The sequence below is a fragment of the Urocampus carinirostris genome, chromosome 16, assembly GCF_059441175.1.
Source record: "Urocampus carinirostris isolate Australia breed hairy pipefish chromosome 16, RoL_Ucar_1.0, whole genome shotgun sequence".
NCBI classification, from domain to species: Eukaryota; Metazoa; Chordata; class Actinopteri; order Syngnathiformes; family Syngnathidae; genus Urocampus; species Urocampus carinirostris.
In genome coordinates this window covers 21,777,460-21,794,211 of record NC_142364.1, presented here as the reverse complement: position 1 = coordinate 21,794,211, position 16,752 = coordinate 21,777,460, and the positions used below count along the sequence as shown (strand labels likewise).

At 40.3% G+C, this 16,752-nt stretch overlaps 1 protein-coding gene across 1 annotated transcript in view; it reads right to left on the bottom strand.

Moving 5' to 3' along the window:
- Positions 1 to 13,588, bottom strand: part of prag1 (PEAK1 related, kinase-activating pseudokinase 1) — a 34,049-nt gene extending 20,461 nt beyond the window's left edge. The window contains exons 1-3 of the mRNA XM_088356101.1: positions 13,252 to 13,588; positions 5,658 to 6,001; positions 3,438 to 5,035 (exon numbers count right to left, since the gene is read on the bottom strand). Of these exons, the coding sequence (XP_088212227.1) occupies positions 3,438 to 5,035; positions 5,658 to 5,912 (1,853 nt within the window). The 5' untranslated portion in view covers positions 5,913 to 6,001; positions 13,252 to 13,588. The remainder of the gene's footprint in view (positions 1 to 3,437; positions 5,036 to 5,657; positions 6,002 to 13,251) is intronic.
- Positions 13,589 to 16,752: the final 3,164 nt, after the last annotated feature.

Here is a 16,752-nt window from a genome sequence, read left to right as displayed (position 1 = left end):
AATGGTAAAAACATTTTCATCCCCATCCATCTAAAAAAAGAAATTGCTTTGTGCCATTCCAATATTAACATTGGTGATCAGTCCAATATCATCTGATTTTATCGGATTTCATTAAAACTCTTAGGTATTGGCGCTTAAAGAGACAGTATGTACTAATTGACCTCTAGATGCCGCTGTATTGTGCAATACAACCAAAAGCACAAAGAAGAATGCAAACTTTAAAGACTAAGTGACCAAAATGCACCTTTTTCTTTTTTTGCCCAACCTTTGCTACTTGTAACAGCATGTTGGCAGACAATTATATGAGGCTTATATTATGTAAAAGAAATGGCAAATTCTCTATCCGCGGGTATTTTAAAAAACAGAATATGATAGATCTCGTATTTTTACTTATGATTCAAATAATATTGATTTTGAAATTATGTTTTTTTCATCACGAGAAGCCGCTAAATAATGCACACTGCCCCTTTAAAAACAACCATTTGGTGTTTAATAAACATGAATTGACTTGACTAAGTAAAAAGCGACGTTAAAAATCAATGAACCAATTGTAAAAATAAATATTACTCTCAATTTGGGTGTGAAAAAAAAGGAGCATGTACTTAATTATTCCTGCGGAAAATGGCGGTATTAGATAATACTCTGGGCTGCAGTATTGGTAAGTTGTATCAAGACACTTCTACTAAAAAAATATATCAGAATGTTCTGTTCTAAACTCTAAGTATAACTGAAGCCCAAACACAGTTTTAATTATTTGCTTTGCTCGCATCATTTTAGTTGAGTCCTTACTCTGTAATAATAATATGTTGAAACATGGCATTTTTATTGATATTTTTTTTGTACAATATGAGCTAAAGATCAAATTCTACCTGTTTATACGCCTCTCCGGAGGCAGCCATTTTGACTGACCAGTGCTCAGTTACCAATTGCACATCACCTGAGGCGTGTTCAGGAGAGTGAGTGATTGCTATCGCGAGCTATCGCTAGCTTCTGAACGGCCAGTGATTATTGAGCGCTCGCGTGCCCGAGTAATCACGGGAGAAAGACCGCTTACTTTGATTTCCAACATGGCGTCGACAGTGCAGAAGATGGAGGATCTCACCCTGACGAGTGCTGTTGGCGATGTAATATATCGTCTTACATTGCCTGGTAATGTTTGTGAACAATGCAAGACAGGTATGACCCTTCCACTGCGTTTAGGATAACCTTAACTGTGTCAATATGCGAACTGTCGCTCATATCAGCCAACTCGCTCAAAGCAAGCTGTAGAACGAAATCCATTGTACTGTCGTTGGCCATTTTGGATCAGTAAGGCAATCAGAGTGAGCGATTACAACCCGTTCAGCAGTGCGCGGCAAGCGATTAACAAGAGACTACATGTCTGATCACTCTCCTGAACACGCCTCTGCTTTCTAAAGCTGAGCCATGATTGGCCAAGAATGCTTGAGCAACCGTGATGTCATCTTCATGCGACGGCAAATCTTAGAGATGTGATTGACATCATACTTGTACACTAGGAGTTCAAAAGCAAACTACCTGTTTTAATTCCTCTGTGGGGACGGCCATTTTGGATTGCTCAAGTCTCAGTTAACGGCCCATCACACTTATGCAACTGGTCATATTCACTAAAGGGCAAAAATATTATTTATATTATATTCGTACAATAGGAGTTAAAAGCGAACTCCATCAATTTTGTTCTGTTCTGGGCGGACATTTTGACTTGCACAGGGTTCAGCTAAGCAATTATTGGTCAATAATACTTGTGCAACTGTTATGTCATCTTCTACCGACAGCAAATCTTAAAACAAAATGCCATGTTCAGAGACCCTTCTAAAATAATCTCATTTAAAAAATGACTTTCTTTTCCAGCAGGATGGCCGAATTGGAGGTACCTTTAATATTTCAATGCAAAAGTAACAAATACTTATCTTTGTTCCCTCTTTTTATTATCTCGGGCTATCAAACTAAAGTCAAAACAAAGATCACTATTTAACAACTGCAGTTGCTATATAAAAAAAAAATCCCATTAAAGACATGAATGGAACAAGGCGTGCATGGAGGATGGACGAGCTGTTTGAATGGAGAAGAAATAAAGCCGCAGTCAGTAAGTGTGGCACAGTCCACAGCATATACCCAGCACCAACACAATTCACATCCTTTCGGAGAGCTAAATGAATTTACTCTGTCAGGAGTAAGTGCCCAACATGAATGCTAAATTATGTAGCAAGCGCAAAGTGGAGGTGTCACGAATGAATTACAATTCCATTAATGCTGAAGCACAGTCGCAGGTAGGAACAAAGAGGCAGGAATGTCAGCTTATGTACGTGAAATGAGGCAACATATAAGAAATAGGGATGCGCTAATTTCAAAAGGTTCAGCTAAAAATCTCCATTATTAATTTCACACGCACCAAGGAAGGAGACGGAGAGAGGTTTTTACAGAGAAGTTCATGTGTCCCTTTCCTAACACCTTTTTTTTAGCCGCTAGCCAGACTTTGGCCAATGTTTACATGCTAACCTTACAGAGCTAACTATCTACAGTTCAGCAGTTTTAATTTGTAAACACGTACAATGTTGGTGACATTCAATTTGCTCTTCTCTGAAGTAATTCTGTTGGCGATAAATATTTCATTATCACCATGATAGCTTATCAGGCAAGTATGCAGGTGTACCTTGTTGCATTGGGCTGTGTCATCGTTGTCATAAATTTCCTGCTCCAATCTTTTTTGTGTTGTTATTTACTGACCTGCCAATCAAAAGCCAAAATTCCCCCAAAATATGTAAAACAGGGGAAGGGACAGTTCAGTACAGCAACTACAAAAAAAGAATAAATAAATAAATATGTTTTTTACTCCTGGCCCAGTCGCTCTGCCAAATCTTTTTCTTTTTAAAAAAAAGTTTTCCGTTCTAGGCTGTATGACAGCAATTTCGAAAAAGTCCATCATTATGTTAGGTTGGGCCGGGAGTCTCCCTTACTGCCTTTTTAAAATAAATTTTATTATTATCGTCCACCCGTCATTGTTCTTTGTTTCTCTGCCTCTCTGTCATCGAATGTGCCGCGCTAGATTCTTAAGGAAGTACTGCCGCTGTGGTGTATGGCCCAATTTTTAACTCGTCAAAATGACAGACGGCATTTCAATTTTCCTGTCAACTCTTAAGAAAATCTGTCAATGATGGAATTTTAATACGACCTCTGCAGACACAGAAATATTAAACATGTAAATGTTTATACAATCTTGTTTAACGTATACTTTGTAGAAAAGACAGGCTTTAATCTCCCGAGTCCTCACAAATAAATTATAAAATTTCAAGTTCTCTTCGGGCTCGGCTTCAATACCTTCGAGTCTGAGTCGGGTCAGATTTTTTAGGCCCGATCTTGCCATTTTGCCCTGACACAGCGACCTAAGTACAATAGAATATTGAAGGTTTCATTCTTACCTGTGCTGCTTCTTGGGTGGAGGCGGCGGAGCTTGTTGAAGGACCTCATGGCTGGCTGATCCCAGCCTCCCCGGTGCCTGAGGCTCTTTTGGGCTCTCCTGTTGCTCGGCTGGCATTTTCCCGTTCTGCTTGGCCTCCTCCGCTGCGACAGCACCCTGACAGGCACCATTGTCGAGCTGGGGCGGGGGAGCCGTGCCTGGCTCCGTCATCAGAGGGGGGCTACTCGGGGCTTTGCTGCAGACTCTGGACTCCTTCCAAACAGCAGTGCCATTGACCGGTTCTGTTACACGAGATGTCGTCCGGGGATTAGTAGCCAGCGTCTTCCTTTCAGCCCCTTTCCTTTCTTTCTCCTCCTCCTCCTCTTCCTCATCAATACGACAGTTCCAGGCCGAGCTGTGGCGGTGGTTCTTTGTTCGACGCTCAGATGCTGCCAGGTTCTGGTTTTCAGGCTGCAATTTGAAATGTCCCTCTTTGGCAGACACGAGGAAAAGCATAGAGAGTTCAGGGAGAGGTACTGGAGAGGTTAAGGAGGGAGAAAGGCTGGAGGTGCCAAGTCTGGGGAGGTCCGGAAGTGGGACCGGTGAAGAGATGGATGGTGACAGGCTGGAGGTGCCCAGTTTGGGGGACCTGGAGGTCCTTTTAGGTGGAATAGGCGGACTGGATTGAGGGCCGGGGTGCACGCAGTTTTCTGTTGCCAATGAAGGGACACTGCGGCTTGGACTGGGCCAGCGGAAGGCGGTTGTACTGGGATCCTTGTGCGTCTTGGGGCTAAAGTGGCATTGGGTGCTGACGGCAGAATCTGGGCTGCTCAGGTAGAACGTCCTATTGTTTTCCTCAGTGTGAGCAGCCATCACAGAGATTGTTGCTGGTTGACCTTCTCCTGAAGGTTTGGAGTTGTTAGTCAGGTCTGGAGAACTCAAATTACTTTGCCCTCCATCTCCAAACTGTCTACGCTTTTTTTTGGTGCTCTCTGCGTAAATAGGCTCCGAGTCTGGACCACAGGGGGAACTGGGCACAGAATCACCAATGTTTTGTGGGCTTTGGGGGCTTCCCGCTGAATCCTCGGTCAGGGGCAGTGAATCTGTGCTGCTGCCAGTGGTTGAGGAGTCAAATGGGCTGTTTTGTTTCGACAGGACAGATGGCTGACCGCTATTTATGGAGTCAAGAGTTAAGGAACTTGCGGAAGTGCTGGATGTCTTGGCAGTTAGCCCAGTAGTGCAATTGCTGTACGATTTGGAAGGACTAGTTGGACTGGTATCCACAGGAAATAGTTTGTCTACAGAATTCTGCAAGAAATATGTTCTCTTTGCTGCACTAAAAGGGTTAGAAGTGCTAAAGGTTCTGGGGGACGTGGTAGTATTCTGATGACTACTGCTGTCTTTATTGACATTTTGAGGAAATTTACCTTCATCTTGGGTGACTAACATGTTGCTAATGATCATGGAGTCTTTGGACAGGGAACACATGCAGAAGTCAGTATTGGTGTCCACCACACTGGAGTCTTTAATGCTTTTGTTACAGTTACTACTATCCATAAAACTCTTTAGATTCAGGATCTTCTTCAAGCCCAAACGCTCCACTGGACTCTTTGTGCTCTTCTGTCACATAAAAACAAACAATTAGGTACGCCTGCATTCAAAATTGTCGACTTTAAAGACTGCAAAAAATATGACCTCATTGGCAGACGATTTTACTCATTTTACATGGAATTATTCTTTTTTAAAGATATTTTCAGAAATTTATAGAATGAAATAAGGAATTGAATCGATAAATTACATGCAGAGTGCCATTGCGTTTCTGTAAAGCATTGTTTAGATATTGGAGGTGCCAAAGTGAAAGTTCAGTTTGAAATGCTTCCTTTCACATAGGGCCAGTTTTCTTGCAAACGGGTATTGTCAAGTAACTCACCAATGTTGAACTGTTGTTCACTAAACAATGCTAGAAGTTAGATTTTTTTTTCTAGTGAAAGATGAGAGTTCAAGCTTTGTTTTTATGTGTACTATGCCTATATAGTTCAACTAAATTTTCTGTAGGCCTTCAAAAATGGGTCAAAATTGTGAAAATTGGTTGGCACCTGCACTTCCTATTAGAGAGAACTGTCTGGCATTGAATGAGTCAAAGAGAAGCCCATTTTTCTTGTAGAAAGTTAATTTCAGACTTAAAACCTAGTGCCAATGGGGTGAAATGATTTTTTGCGGCGAACAAGCTGTTTATAGTCACCTGCTCTATGTTCATGTTTATGTCAGCCATGGTCTCGCTGATATCTATGCTCATCATTGTAGGTTTGACGGCAATGGTTGGCTTGCTGTATGGCGAAGGCGCCGTCACTGCGTGGTCATCGCCTCCGCTTTTCGTACAAGCGGCGGCGGGCGCGGCCGGACGGCTTACGGTTTTGTGGGCGCCGAGCTGGTGGAAGCAGTTTTTGCAGGAACCGGGTTTCCACACGTGTTCGGCAAAGTCGCTGCACGCTGACATCTTCGGCTTGGCTCGTTTCAGCGGAAGGTCAAAAGCGGCAACGGAGCGTTCCAGCACATGCAGAACATACTTGCGTGCTTGCCAGGGCTCTGGATTAAGAAAGACCGGAAAAAGACAACACATGTTTAAAATAAGTGCACCTACAAGTACAATCTTGTTCTGTAATCTGTCCAAGCGACAGTTATTTTTTGCCCCAAAATTTGATTTACAATCGTCATAAATTTAAGTTCCTCTGTTGCTAGCTCCATAAGCCAAACAGGATACTGGGTTGTGACGCCTGGTTCTATTTTAGATAAGCTATTTTAAACCAAAAGGAAATAATATCCATAACTTAAAAATATTCTTCTTGCTGATGCCATCTTTTGTCTGAAATCATCATTGCAAGCCTCTGTCAAAGTGCTTGTGTGGCGCATGCACGTACGTATCTTTCCTTGACACACTTGAATAAACTCTTCTTTTTTTAATTTTTGGGGGGTTAGGGTTGGCATTTTGACTGTATTTAAAACAGTCCTTTTCTTACTTTCACCGTCTTATACTAGAATAAAAGAAAACGTGCACGAGCGTGAAATCCCTGTTGTAAGTGCATTGTGGCAAAGTGCAATGAAATATAGTGAAACAAAATTTAGCAGCAACAACAATTCAAAATAAGTCGATAAATAAGATATGAATACCCATGTTTTCTATACTTAGGCAAGATGTGTATTTATTCATAGACTTGTGAGCTTGTTTAGGGTGGTGATTGCCCTGGGAAAACTGTCTGAGGCGGTAAGTCCTTGTTTTAAGAGACTTGTAGCAGCTATACTAGAAGGCCCCAGGTCAAAGAGGTGGTGGTTGGGGTATAACGAGTCATTCATGTTGTTGTGTTTCTCAACTAAGAGCTGCAGAAAAATGTTTAATTAAAAAAAAAAAAAAATCGACTTTTTTTGTAAAAAGTGTGTTGTTGAGTCTCTGTGCAATATTTCAGCGATGAGCAGAGGAACGGTAATATCAAAAAGAAAAAAAAATGCAAAATTAGTAAGCAAAGTAATCGACTAGTTTCCTTCTTTCCTGTGCGATCAAACATTTTCACACAGACTATGAAAAGACACTAAAGTTCCTTCTAAAATGTGCCTCTATTATGTTGAAAAGTCGAGAGAGAATTTTTTTTTTAATTATTGAAAAGAGGTCTTTGAAATAGTTTTTGCCGAATACTAAATGTGGACCACAGTGGACAAGGGAAACAATGAAATGACAAAACAACAAACGTTTTTAGGCTAAACACAACCTAATTTCAGAAATCGTTTTAGATTAAATCAAGTCAAAGATTTAAGCTAATATTAAAAATCCAAAAGATGTCTCGGGTTAGGTGGGTCTTGTTTTAGTGTCTGGTGAGGCAGTCAGATTTGCAATTCAATTAAACTGCATCTTATTCAATATGTGATTGGCAGAGCCAGAAAGCAATATATAAACTGCATCATGAAAAAAGTTTTACTGTTTTGGCTTAACACATAAATTAAGTCTAATGTATATGCTGCTCCTTTTGAATAAAATAATCAAAAGATATGTATCCCCCATTATTAAAAAAGAAGTCCATGCAATGAAAAAAAATAGTGGATTGCGCCAAGTGCTGATAGCTTGTTAATACTATCACCAATTCCATTGTTTGGGGCTGAGGTGTTCTTTGGTCTCACTATCGCCCTCTGCCATGAGGCAGGAGAATTGCGTGCCTCAGTAGACACTCAGCCCAGTAATATGTTACATATTAAAAGTGGTGTTTGTAACTTTAAAATATTTAACTTGATGATGCCATTTTCTGGCTGGAATCATTATTGTAGCTCCCTTTGTTGCATGTGCAAAAATGTGAAATTCTTCGAGGTTTGGTTTGGCATTTGGACTGTATTTGAAACAGTCATTTTCCTATTGTTAGCATTTTCATCCTAGAGTTAAAGAAAACCATGACCATGTGGTATCTCTCCGCCCCACTCCCCATCCTCCTTACCGTCAGCGTAATGAGCTTTGTGGGCAGAACACTGGTGATAAACTTAAAATAAAATAAAAAAATATGAGTCGTAGGGAAGAAATATAAAGGCTCTTTAAACTCAGTTGGGCATTGTTAACACATACTTGAAGGTACATCGTGTAATATTTAACCTATCATACAGAGCGACCGGAAACGAGTCCTACAAAGCAAAAGGAAGAACTAACTATGGAGAGTCCGGAGACCAAATAGTAGTTTTTTCTCTAAATTACCAGGCTAGCCTCGTTAGCCAGCACGGTAGCCTAATGTCATCGCAAACGACTTACAGGATTCCCTCAAGTATTGAAGTAAGTCTATTCCATAAAGGAAGGGAGAGACATACGTTTACGCCAGTATTTTTCTTTTAAGGAAAACACTATTGTTGTTAGCGACCACACAAGAGAATGCTGTTTTAGCTCCTAATACATTAAAAAGCCTTTACTCTAATGCAGATTTTTAAAAACGATTTGACATATTAAACAATTTGGTTTTTAGTGATCTCCATTCAAAACACCAATTTTACATCCTGGTCAAATTTGTAAGCAAACTAAGGTGTGGTTGAAAGTGAAAAAACTTACTTCGTGATGTACTTCAAAGGATTTATATATGGCCATTAAATATTTTGTTACTCCCCTTATCATAGTGTTAGGTTTGTTTGCTTAATCTTCATATAATTACCTACTGGCAGACTCACCGTAGAAGTGAGATTAATTGAAAACCAGCTGATTAGGGAACCTGCGAGTTATTCCGAGCTGCTGTGTTGGCAAAATTAACCAATACCAAGTTTAGCTGGGATCTAATTCCAAATCAACAAGTAAATATCTTTTGTATTAATATTATGTATTCAGAAAAAACACTATTTTTGAGTCAACAAGAAAGTGTGTCATCCAATGCCCTAACACTAATTTACTACACCAGAAATTTAACATCGCAACATTTGTCAGTCACAACAAACAATAAGTATGAATGAATCAATGTCCTTTATTGTCTATAGAAATGAAGAGGAAGAATAAATGCAATAGCACAGAGAAACCACCAGAAAGAATAGTCAGCGTCATTTTTAAAGAGGTAGTGTGTAATATTTAGTGCCTCATAGTGGTACAAAAAAACTTTGATTTCAATATTAGGCAAAAATAAATGAACTTTTATATCAATGTTAATTTGGATAAAAAAAAATCATGGGTCGAGAAATTTGTATTCTTTTACACAGTGGAATCCCCACTTATGTCTCCGCCATGTTTGTTCGGCATCGTGTCGCCAGGCTGTAATTGGTGACACTGTCCCTCACACGCACCACACAACACAGTGCCATCTAGTGGTCAAAAAGCACTCACTGGGACTCTAAGTAGACTTTATGTGTAACGTGGCAATGATTCCAAACATGTACAAGCACTTCACCCAAAATTCAAGCACTTTTTAATCCTTGAAAGCACAACATTAAAATCTAAGCATCTTTAAGTATTTCAAGGACCCATGCAAACCCTGTATAAGACACAGGACTGGCCAAACTGGGAAAAAAGTGTTATTTAGTGTCAAAAAATAGTTATCTATATTTGATGATACAGGACAACTCAGTTGACAGTAAATCCACTAGTCACCAGAATCTAATATTGGAGATGAAGATCTATCCTCTTGGCCTTCCCTCGCAGGCTATAACTTCCAATGTATAAACAGAAACAAGAAAGCCTAGAGGCAGACATCCATTGAGATATAATTGTCTTCTGCTGGTGAAACATAAGAAGTGCCGGCATTTCTTGCTAAAGAAAAAACAGAAAAGGCAAAGAGAGGCTCCCTGTTGTGAACCGCGGTGACATAAAAGCCTTCCCGCAAGAAGACTGACGAGCCCCAAACATCCCGGAGATCGGAATGTGAGGAATGTCAAAAAAGGCGCAAGTCTCACCAGGGTGAATCTCCCACCCTAAAGAAAGAAAATACCCGTCTTTTCTTCTGAACACACTAAAGAATCAGAGCACATGTGCGAGCGTCCTTGCACAAACAAAGGCGACACCTAGTTTCTCCTGTTGAACAGGAGCCACAGCAACAGGATCAACACCACTTCACAGGGATGGTTTGTTGTCCGGCATCCCACTTTATTTTTATTTACCTTGCAGCTTTAATGACCTCTCAACAAGGTGACACACAAACCCATTGCAGCTCTCAAAACACAGTCTTGAATGTGATGATTAATCCAAAGCCTCCTTTACTGAGAAAAAATGAGATCATTTCATTCAAAAAGCGAATTTACTCATTCAAAATTCACCCAACACTTGTTTAGTTGTGTTTGTGATGACATAAATAATCGACTTCACGTTATCCAGACCAAACCAAATCATGACGACTCTCTTTTGGTTTTGGCATTCTATAACTTTGGTTTTAGTGGCTCTGCTGTCTATGGCTTTGCTGCTATGAGTTGATTTTGTTTTACATGGCAACGACGGGGAAAGGCCATCAGATTTGTGTCTTTTTCTTATTTAATTTTCAAAATAACCCAATTTTATTCCAACAATTTTTCAAACAAACCAGGCCAGTAGTTCAGAAATTGCTGAACAAAAATATTCTTTCTTATGCCCCCTCTACAAAAAAATCATTCATAACTCATGGGCAAAACATTTCGCTCTTTTTAAGGTTTACTTTTAAAATGTGAATGTATTTTTCACACAATAAACGTGCACCCCCAAAAATGGTCTTTGGTCATATATTTTTCATTTATGAAGGTGCACTGGACTATAAGTCGCATGCAATTGAATAGACAATAAGAGCTACCAACTGTTGTACATTGTATACACCTACTTTACATACTAATGCAATGATTGATCATCAAACAAATTCACTGACCAAAATCGCATAACATTGTATGCAATGGAAATTGAACCCAGGTCACGGCGGTGAGAACACCAAAACCTAACCATTAGACCACGAGTGGTACACATGACACACAAAGAAGCATTTGAATTAATCCCATTATTACATGATATCTACCCACGGTGCCAGAAATGAATGCTGAAGAATGGAAAAAACAAAAAATAAAGCTTTAAGAATAAAAAAAAAAAATACAACTCAGGCCAATTTGGGTTTTTAGGCGAGTTTTTTAATCTGGAAAATAGGGTACTCTTAAACCAAAAAATCCTACTTGTGGGAACTCAACTCATAGAATTTCCTGGCAATAAAAAGGTGTAGAACAACACTCTTCCTAACACCCCATTTTGATGAATATAATGTTTAAATAATGTGAATTAAAAACAAAATCCACCGTTTTTTATCCTTTACTGGGAGCGGCCATTTTGAGTGAAGATAACATCACAACTGCCAATGCTTCAGATGACAGCCATTCACGGTTTACTTGCTTTCTGAAGCAGAGCCATGATTGGTCATTAGCAATACCGCGGTCATCATCGCACAAAAACTACTCTCAAAATGGCCGACCCAGAGATGGGTAGTATTAACTTTTTGTCTAACTCAAATTATACCAACACAATTTATTGTCTTTGAACTAATAGAGGCCTGTACAACAAAAATTGTTCGGAGATTCTTTAAATTGACATTTCTGTAAAAAAAAAAGAGAGGTTTCTCTCTTTTAAATAAAATCACATTCTACGAAGATGGAAAAATATTACCTAACATGAATAAAATGATCTGCCATTGTAGACAGTTTGGAATACTTTAAGTATGATTTTTCTTTTCCAACCATTTTACTGTACAATTTGAAAACATATTAAGAAAAAGTACACCTAAAATCGGCGAAATCTTTTAATAAGGGGGTCATTTTTTCTAAATGCATTGTTTCTGAAAGTTAGAAAATGCCATTTACATTACACAGGAAAGCAAAAATATGCCTGTTTAAAAGTTGTTGTTAACTAGTATAACATTTTTGCACCATAATGTTTTTATTGATATGAAAAAAAAAGTCCTGCTACGTCTCTATTTAGGTAATCCAGACGTCCGGCGACATGTTCGGGATGATTGTTCAATTTGATGACAGCTACTGTCGACATTCCCCACCCCTCCTCAAGCTTAAGGTCCAATATTTCTCACTTCCTCTTACGAGAAAAAAAAGGTAACCTGCAGAAGTTCATTCACATGACAACGTCCAAAATAACAGAAACATGAACGTGTTAAGACGTCACCACGAGGTAATTGTACAAACCATAAAAGCACCCATAAATGTTAAGAAATGGCTTCACCTAACCAGAATAAATTAATATATAAATTCTGTTCATATCTTGTTTAATATTTATGTGCAACAGTCCTTTATAGTTTCAAAAATGATGTAAAATTCATAACTCACAAATAACCCTGGCCCCTTTAAATGAGATGTATCTGAATCGAATTATTCGCCTATGAATTGAAATTCAATTGAATCATAGTCAAGTAAAGATGCAAATAAATAAATCCAACTCCAACACAGAAGCAGGAAATTAGAAACATTGCATACTCAATTTCTAATTTAAATATCTACAAAAAATATAGACTTCGGCTGCTATCTTTGCGTGTAAATAAACCATTCCAATGATCACGTTTTTGTTTTGGTAAAAGTGTGCCATTTCCGGTTTTAAGCAAGCACATGTTTTTTATTTTTATTGTTCTGGAGACGGATTGTTTTTCTTGCATAAAAATAAGGGTGAGCTCTAACATCCACCACTTTTAAATGTTAACAGTTCGGAATATATAACATAGTAAAATGTTTTCATTTAAAATTATGCCAAACATGCTGTAGGGTTTCCCCCTGAAAACTCACTAAGCCTGGTCGGGGATGGAACAGGATTCAGACCTGGGTTTGAAATGAGGCAAAAGAAGTCATTTTGGTTCCGTTTAGCTTTTTGGTGACTATGAATAGTACATGCTGAATGCTACTCATCACTCTCATGGCTTAAAACTATTTCTATTCTTGGGCTCAAAAAGGGGGGCGAGTTTGGATGTCGTTTGAACATTAATAGCCTGGTAGAGAGACAACAAACCCCTAGTGACCCGCCAGGCTTATTAAAAAATACGGTGGAAAAATGGGGATGAAACAATATTATTTCTGAAGTTGTTTTTCTCTGGTTTTGATTTCAAGAGAATTTCCCAGGTATAACCCACGAGCTGTAGGTTGCTCACCAATTGCAAAGGACAAATTAATCCCTTTTGTTAAAAACATGCCTGAGTGAGGTCATTAAATAAGAAAATGACCGATAAAGTTTTGACAACGTGATTACAAGTTTAAGCGTCCCAAGAATATGTATGGATGCACGTTTTAGAACAGGTTTTCAAGTCAATGAGGACACTTCAACGAAGTTTAATAAGATATTATCAAATATGTTATATTAAGTATTTTTTCAGTAATTGTTAAATTGACCGGAAGCTTACCTGCTCGGACTTTGCGGTTTTGCCTGGCAACAGGAAATCAACCCTGCTAAAAACACTGAAGACCGCGCAACAAAAGTCGCCTGATGGAATGTCTCCCGGGTGCAGTGTAAGTCCGGTTTTTTGGTCTCGGTTTATCCAGAAGGTAGCAGTTTTCTGGGGGCTTGTAGTCTGCGCACGTTGCTGCTGTTTGCTTGAATGAATTGTGTGCAGAGGTGCAGGACGGAACCCTCTGCAGCAGCTCCGGAGGGAGGGAGGATGAAGAGTTGGCGGGGGAGAGGTGGGAGGAGCCCGCAGCAGCCTTCCCGTCTGACCGCTGCTGGTGTTTTATTACCTCTACCAAGGAAGAGATCGAGTTTATTCCTTAGAGTGAGAGAGAAAAAGAGAGAGAGAGATGACAACAGGAAAAAGAGAAACGAGAAGAGAGAGGGGGGGGGGGAGAGAGAGAGAGAAGGATAAAGAGAAGGTGAGGGAGAAGTGGAGAAAGAGAGAGAAAGCAGGAAAAAGAAATATCGATAAAGAGGGAAGCAGAGAGAAACAGGGCGAGAAAGCAAGAAAAGGACAGCGATAAAGGAGAGAGAATGAAGGAGAGGAAAAGATAGACGAGACAAAAAGAAAGATTGAATGATTGAAGGGTAGAAAAGGAGAAAGAAGGAAAGAGAAGTAAGAGAAAGCGTTAAAAGGAGAAATTGTCACGACTAGCACACAGGGTAGGCCCAATCGCGTAATGTTTTCTCACACTTTTATTGAAAGAAAGAAGAAGGGCAGCGCCCGCGATCCAATGCTCGCTGGACGCAGGAAGCAAGTCGCTTTTGCAATCGGATTGTGATTCGAATATGGGAGTTGATCTTCCGTTGCGGGCGATGGCGGTGTCAGGAACCTTAAAACAGGTCGATAACTGGGACAGGGGAGCAAAAACGTGGTTGGGGTCAGAAATGGGTGGTAAACCGGGACAGGAGAGCAGACGTGGTCGGGATAAAAAACGGGTCGTAAGTCGGGACCGGAGAGCAGATGTGGTCGGGATCAAAACGGGTCGTAGCCGGAGACAAACGGGAGCAAAAACGTGACAGGCAAGAGTAAGGTTTGAAAAAGGCTTGCCTTGTAAAAAACAGAGGTTCGCAGACGGACTGACAAAAAGGGCATTGAAAGGATTGGGTTTTAATGGGGACAGGGGGCCAATCACAACCCGCAGCGGTTGGCGCCAAATGACCGGGTGATTCCAATCGGTAATCATGACAGAAATAGAGAGTGTAAGCCAAAAAAGAAAAGAAAAAGAAAGAGGTAGAGAGAGAGAGAAAAGTTAAAAATGGGGAGGGAAAACAGGAGAAAAAAGAGAAAGTGAGAAAAGGCAAAAGAAAGAGACACAGAGAGAAATTAGAGAGTGACAAAGAGAGAGCAAGAGAGAGAGAGAGAGAGAGAGAAAGTAATACAAAGGAGATAAAGGATAGAAGAGCAAGAGAAAGGTATGAGGAAAAAGCGAATCGGAGAAAAAAAAGAGAGAGTGACAAAGACAGCAAGAAAATGAGAGCGAAACACAGAAAATCGACAGAAAAAGGAAGTTAGGATAACCTCCCCCAAACTTAATCCTTTTTCATTCATTTCTTTTCCCAGTTTGATATCAAATTTTAGCGCACCGATACCGGTATAACTAATGTGAACACTTTTAATCATGTTTTAATCATCAACTTTGGGTAAAATTACATTCATGCTGTTAAAGTACTTAATAGCTCTCACTTGGATGTTTTTAATCAAAGTATCAATATTAAAACACATTACGAGCTGAACAAATGAATTAACAAATGCTTCGATGTGCGAGTTTCTGGAAATTTTGTGTTTTTTATTCTTTGGATATCCTGAACCTGGACGACGGAACAGTAGCTTCACTGGAAATCTCTGCACGCAGCGCATCAATAAATCACGTGTAGCCGCACATCTTTTACAACGCTCGGTCCAATGAAGCCAACACGGGCGGTTGGAGGCGAGCCAGGATGGTGAGATATCACTGTGCCGTGTAAGGTTTTTCTCATCCTCTTTGCCCACCCTCTGCCGCGTGAAGAAACGGGTAAAAAACTGCAGATTTTTAAAGGCCTTTTCGAGATTTTAAACCACAATCTTTCAAAAAAGGAATCACTGTAATCCCTCGCTTCGGTTATGTTGGTCCACTGATTCGCAGGTTTTGAATAGATTGGTTTTTTTGTCAATGATATCAACGTACCTTGCATTGTGTTTCAGAATACAGCACACAGCAAATGCTATCACAGAGAAGATTGTGTGTGTGTGCATTGGGTGGGCGTGACTGTCTGTGTGTGCGACTGTGAAAGGCTGGTGTATGCTACCAGTCAAACAGAGGGGCGGGTGCACTAGTCAATGTGGCGACACAAACAAACTGAGAACTACAGGGACAGCTAGCTTTTAGCAGCTTGTTACATTGAAAAATAAATTAATCAACTTAATCGGACCCTGAGGAAAGTCAGAAGAGTGGAAAGAAATGGCTATCACCAGAGGGTGCTCCGTGGATTGTTACCAGATCCGGGAAGTTACTGAAGCAACGTCGGTTGAGAAACAAATATCAGGGCTGCAGGACTGGCCTACTGCGGCTAAGCTACGTAACAACTCTCACAAATCACCACTGCCGAGCCTGTATCTCATCATCGCCAGAACCATACCCATGAAATGGATAGCCTGGATCTACAATTCGTGTAGGTTGTATTATAATCATTGCGGAGACCTGGCTCAACCCGAGGAGGAGCGTGCAGCTAGTCGACTGCTTTTAACAACGATTTCATACACTGAAAGGAGAAGCCCTCCAATTTCATTGTACTTTTGTCTAATGACAATAAAGATAATTGATTCATCTGAAATTCTGTGTTCTGTGTTTTTTTTTCATAATTGTATGGTTGTTATTTGGTTACAGTCCTATACTCTCAGTCGGTACGGACGTCATCTTGAGGTAAGTTAGACCCTTGGGTGTCACGATTGCCCATCGCCCCCAATTGGCCCCGCCCATTTAGTGCCAGCTGTGGCTCGCTGACTGATTGGCTTCCCTCCTATTTAAGCCCAGTGCTCTCACTCACCCTTTGTCAGTTCGTAAACGAACCTCTGCACCCGCAAGACGTGTGTTTTGACTTTGTCCGGTATTCTGCTTGTGTATCCCGTCCAGTATTGATCCCGTCTATCTCGTCTTGTTTGATACCTGACTCCAGTCTCCAGTGTTTGATATCAATACCATCTGTCTCGCCCTGTCTCATACCTTGGTACAATCTCCAGTATGGGGTATCGTCCCTGTCTATCTCGTCCTGTTTAATATCGGTCTCCAGTGTCTGGTATCGTTCCTGTCTATCTCGCCTTGTTTAATATCGGTCTCCAGTGTCTGGTATCGCTCCTGTCTATCTCGTCCTGTTTGATATCGAACTCCAGTCTCCAGTGTTTGGTATCAATCCCGTCTGTCTCCTCCTGTCTGATACCTTGCTGCAATCTCCAGTATCGGGTATCGTTCCCGTCTAT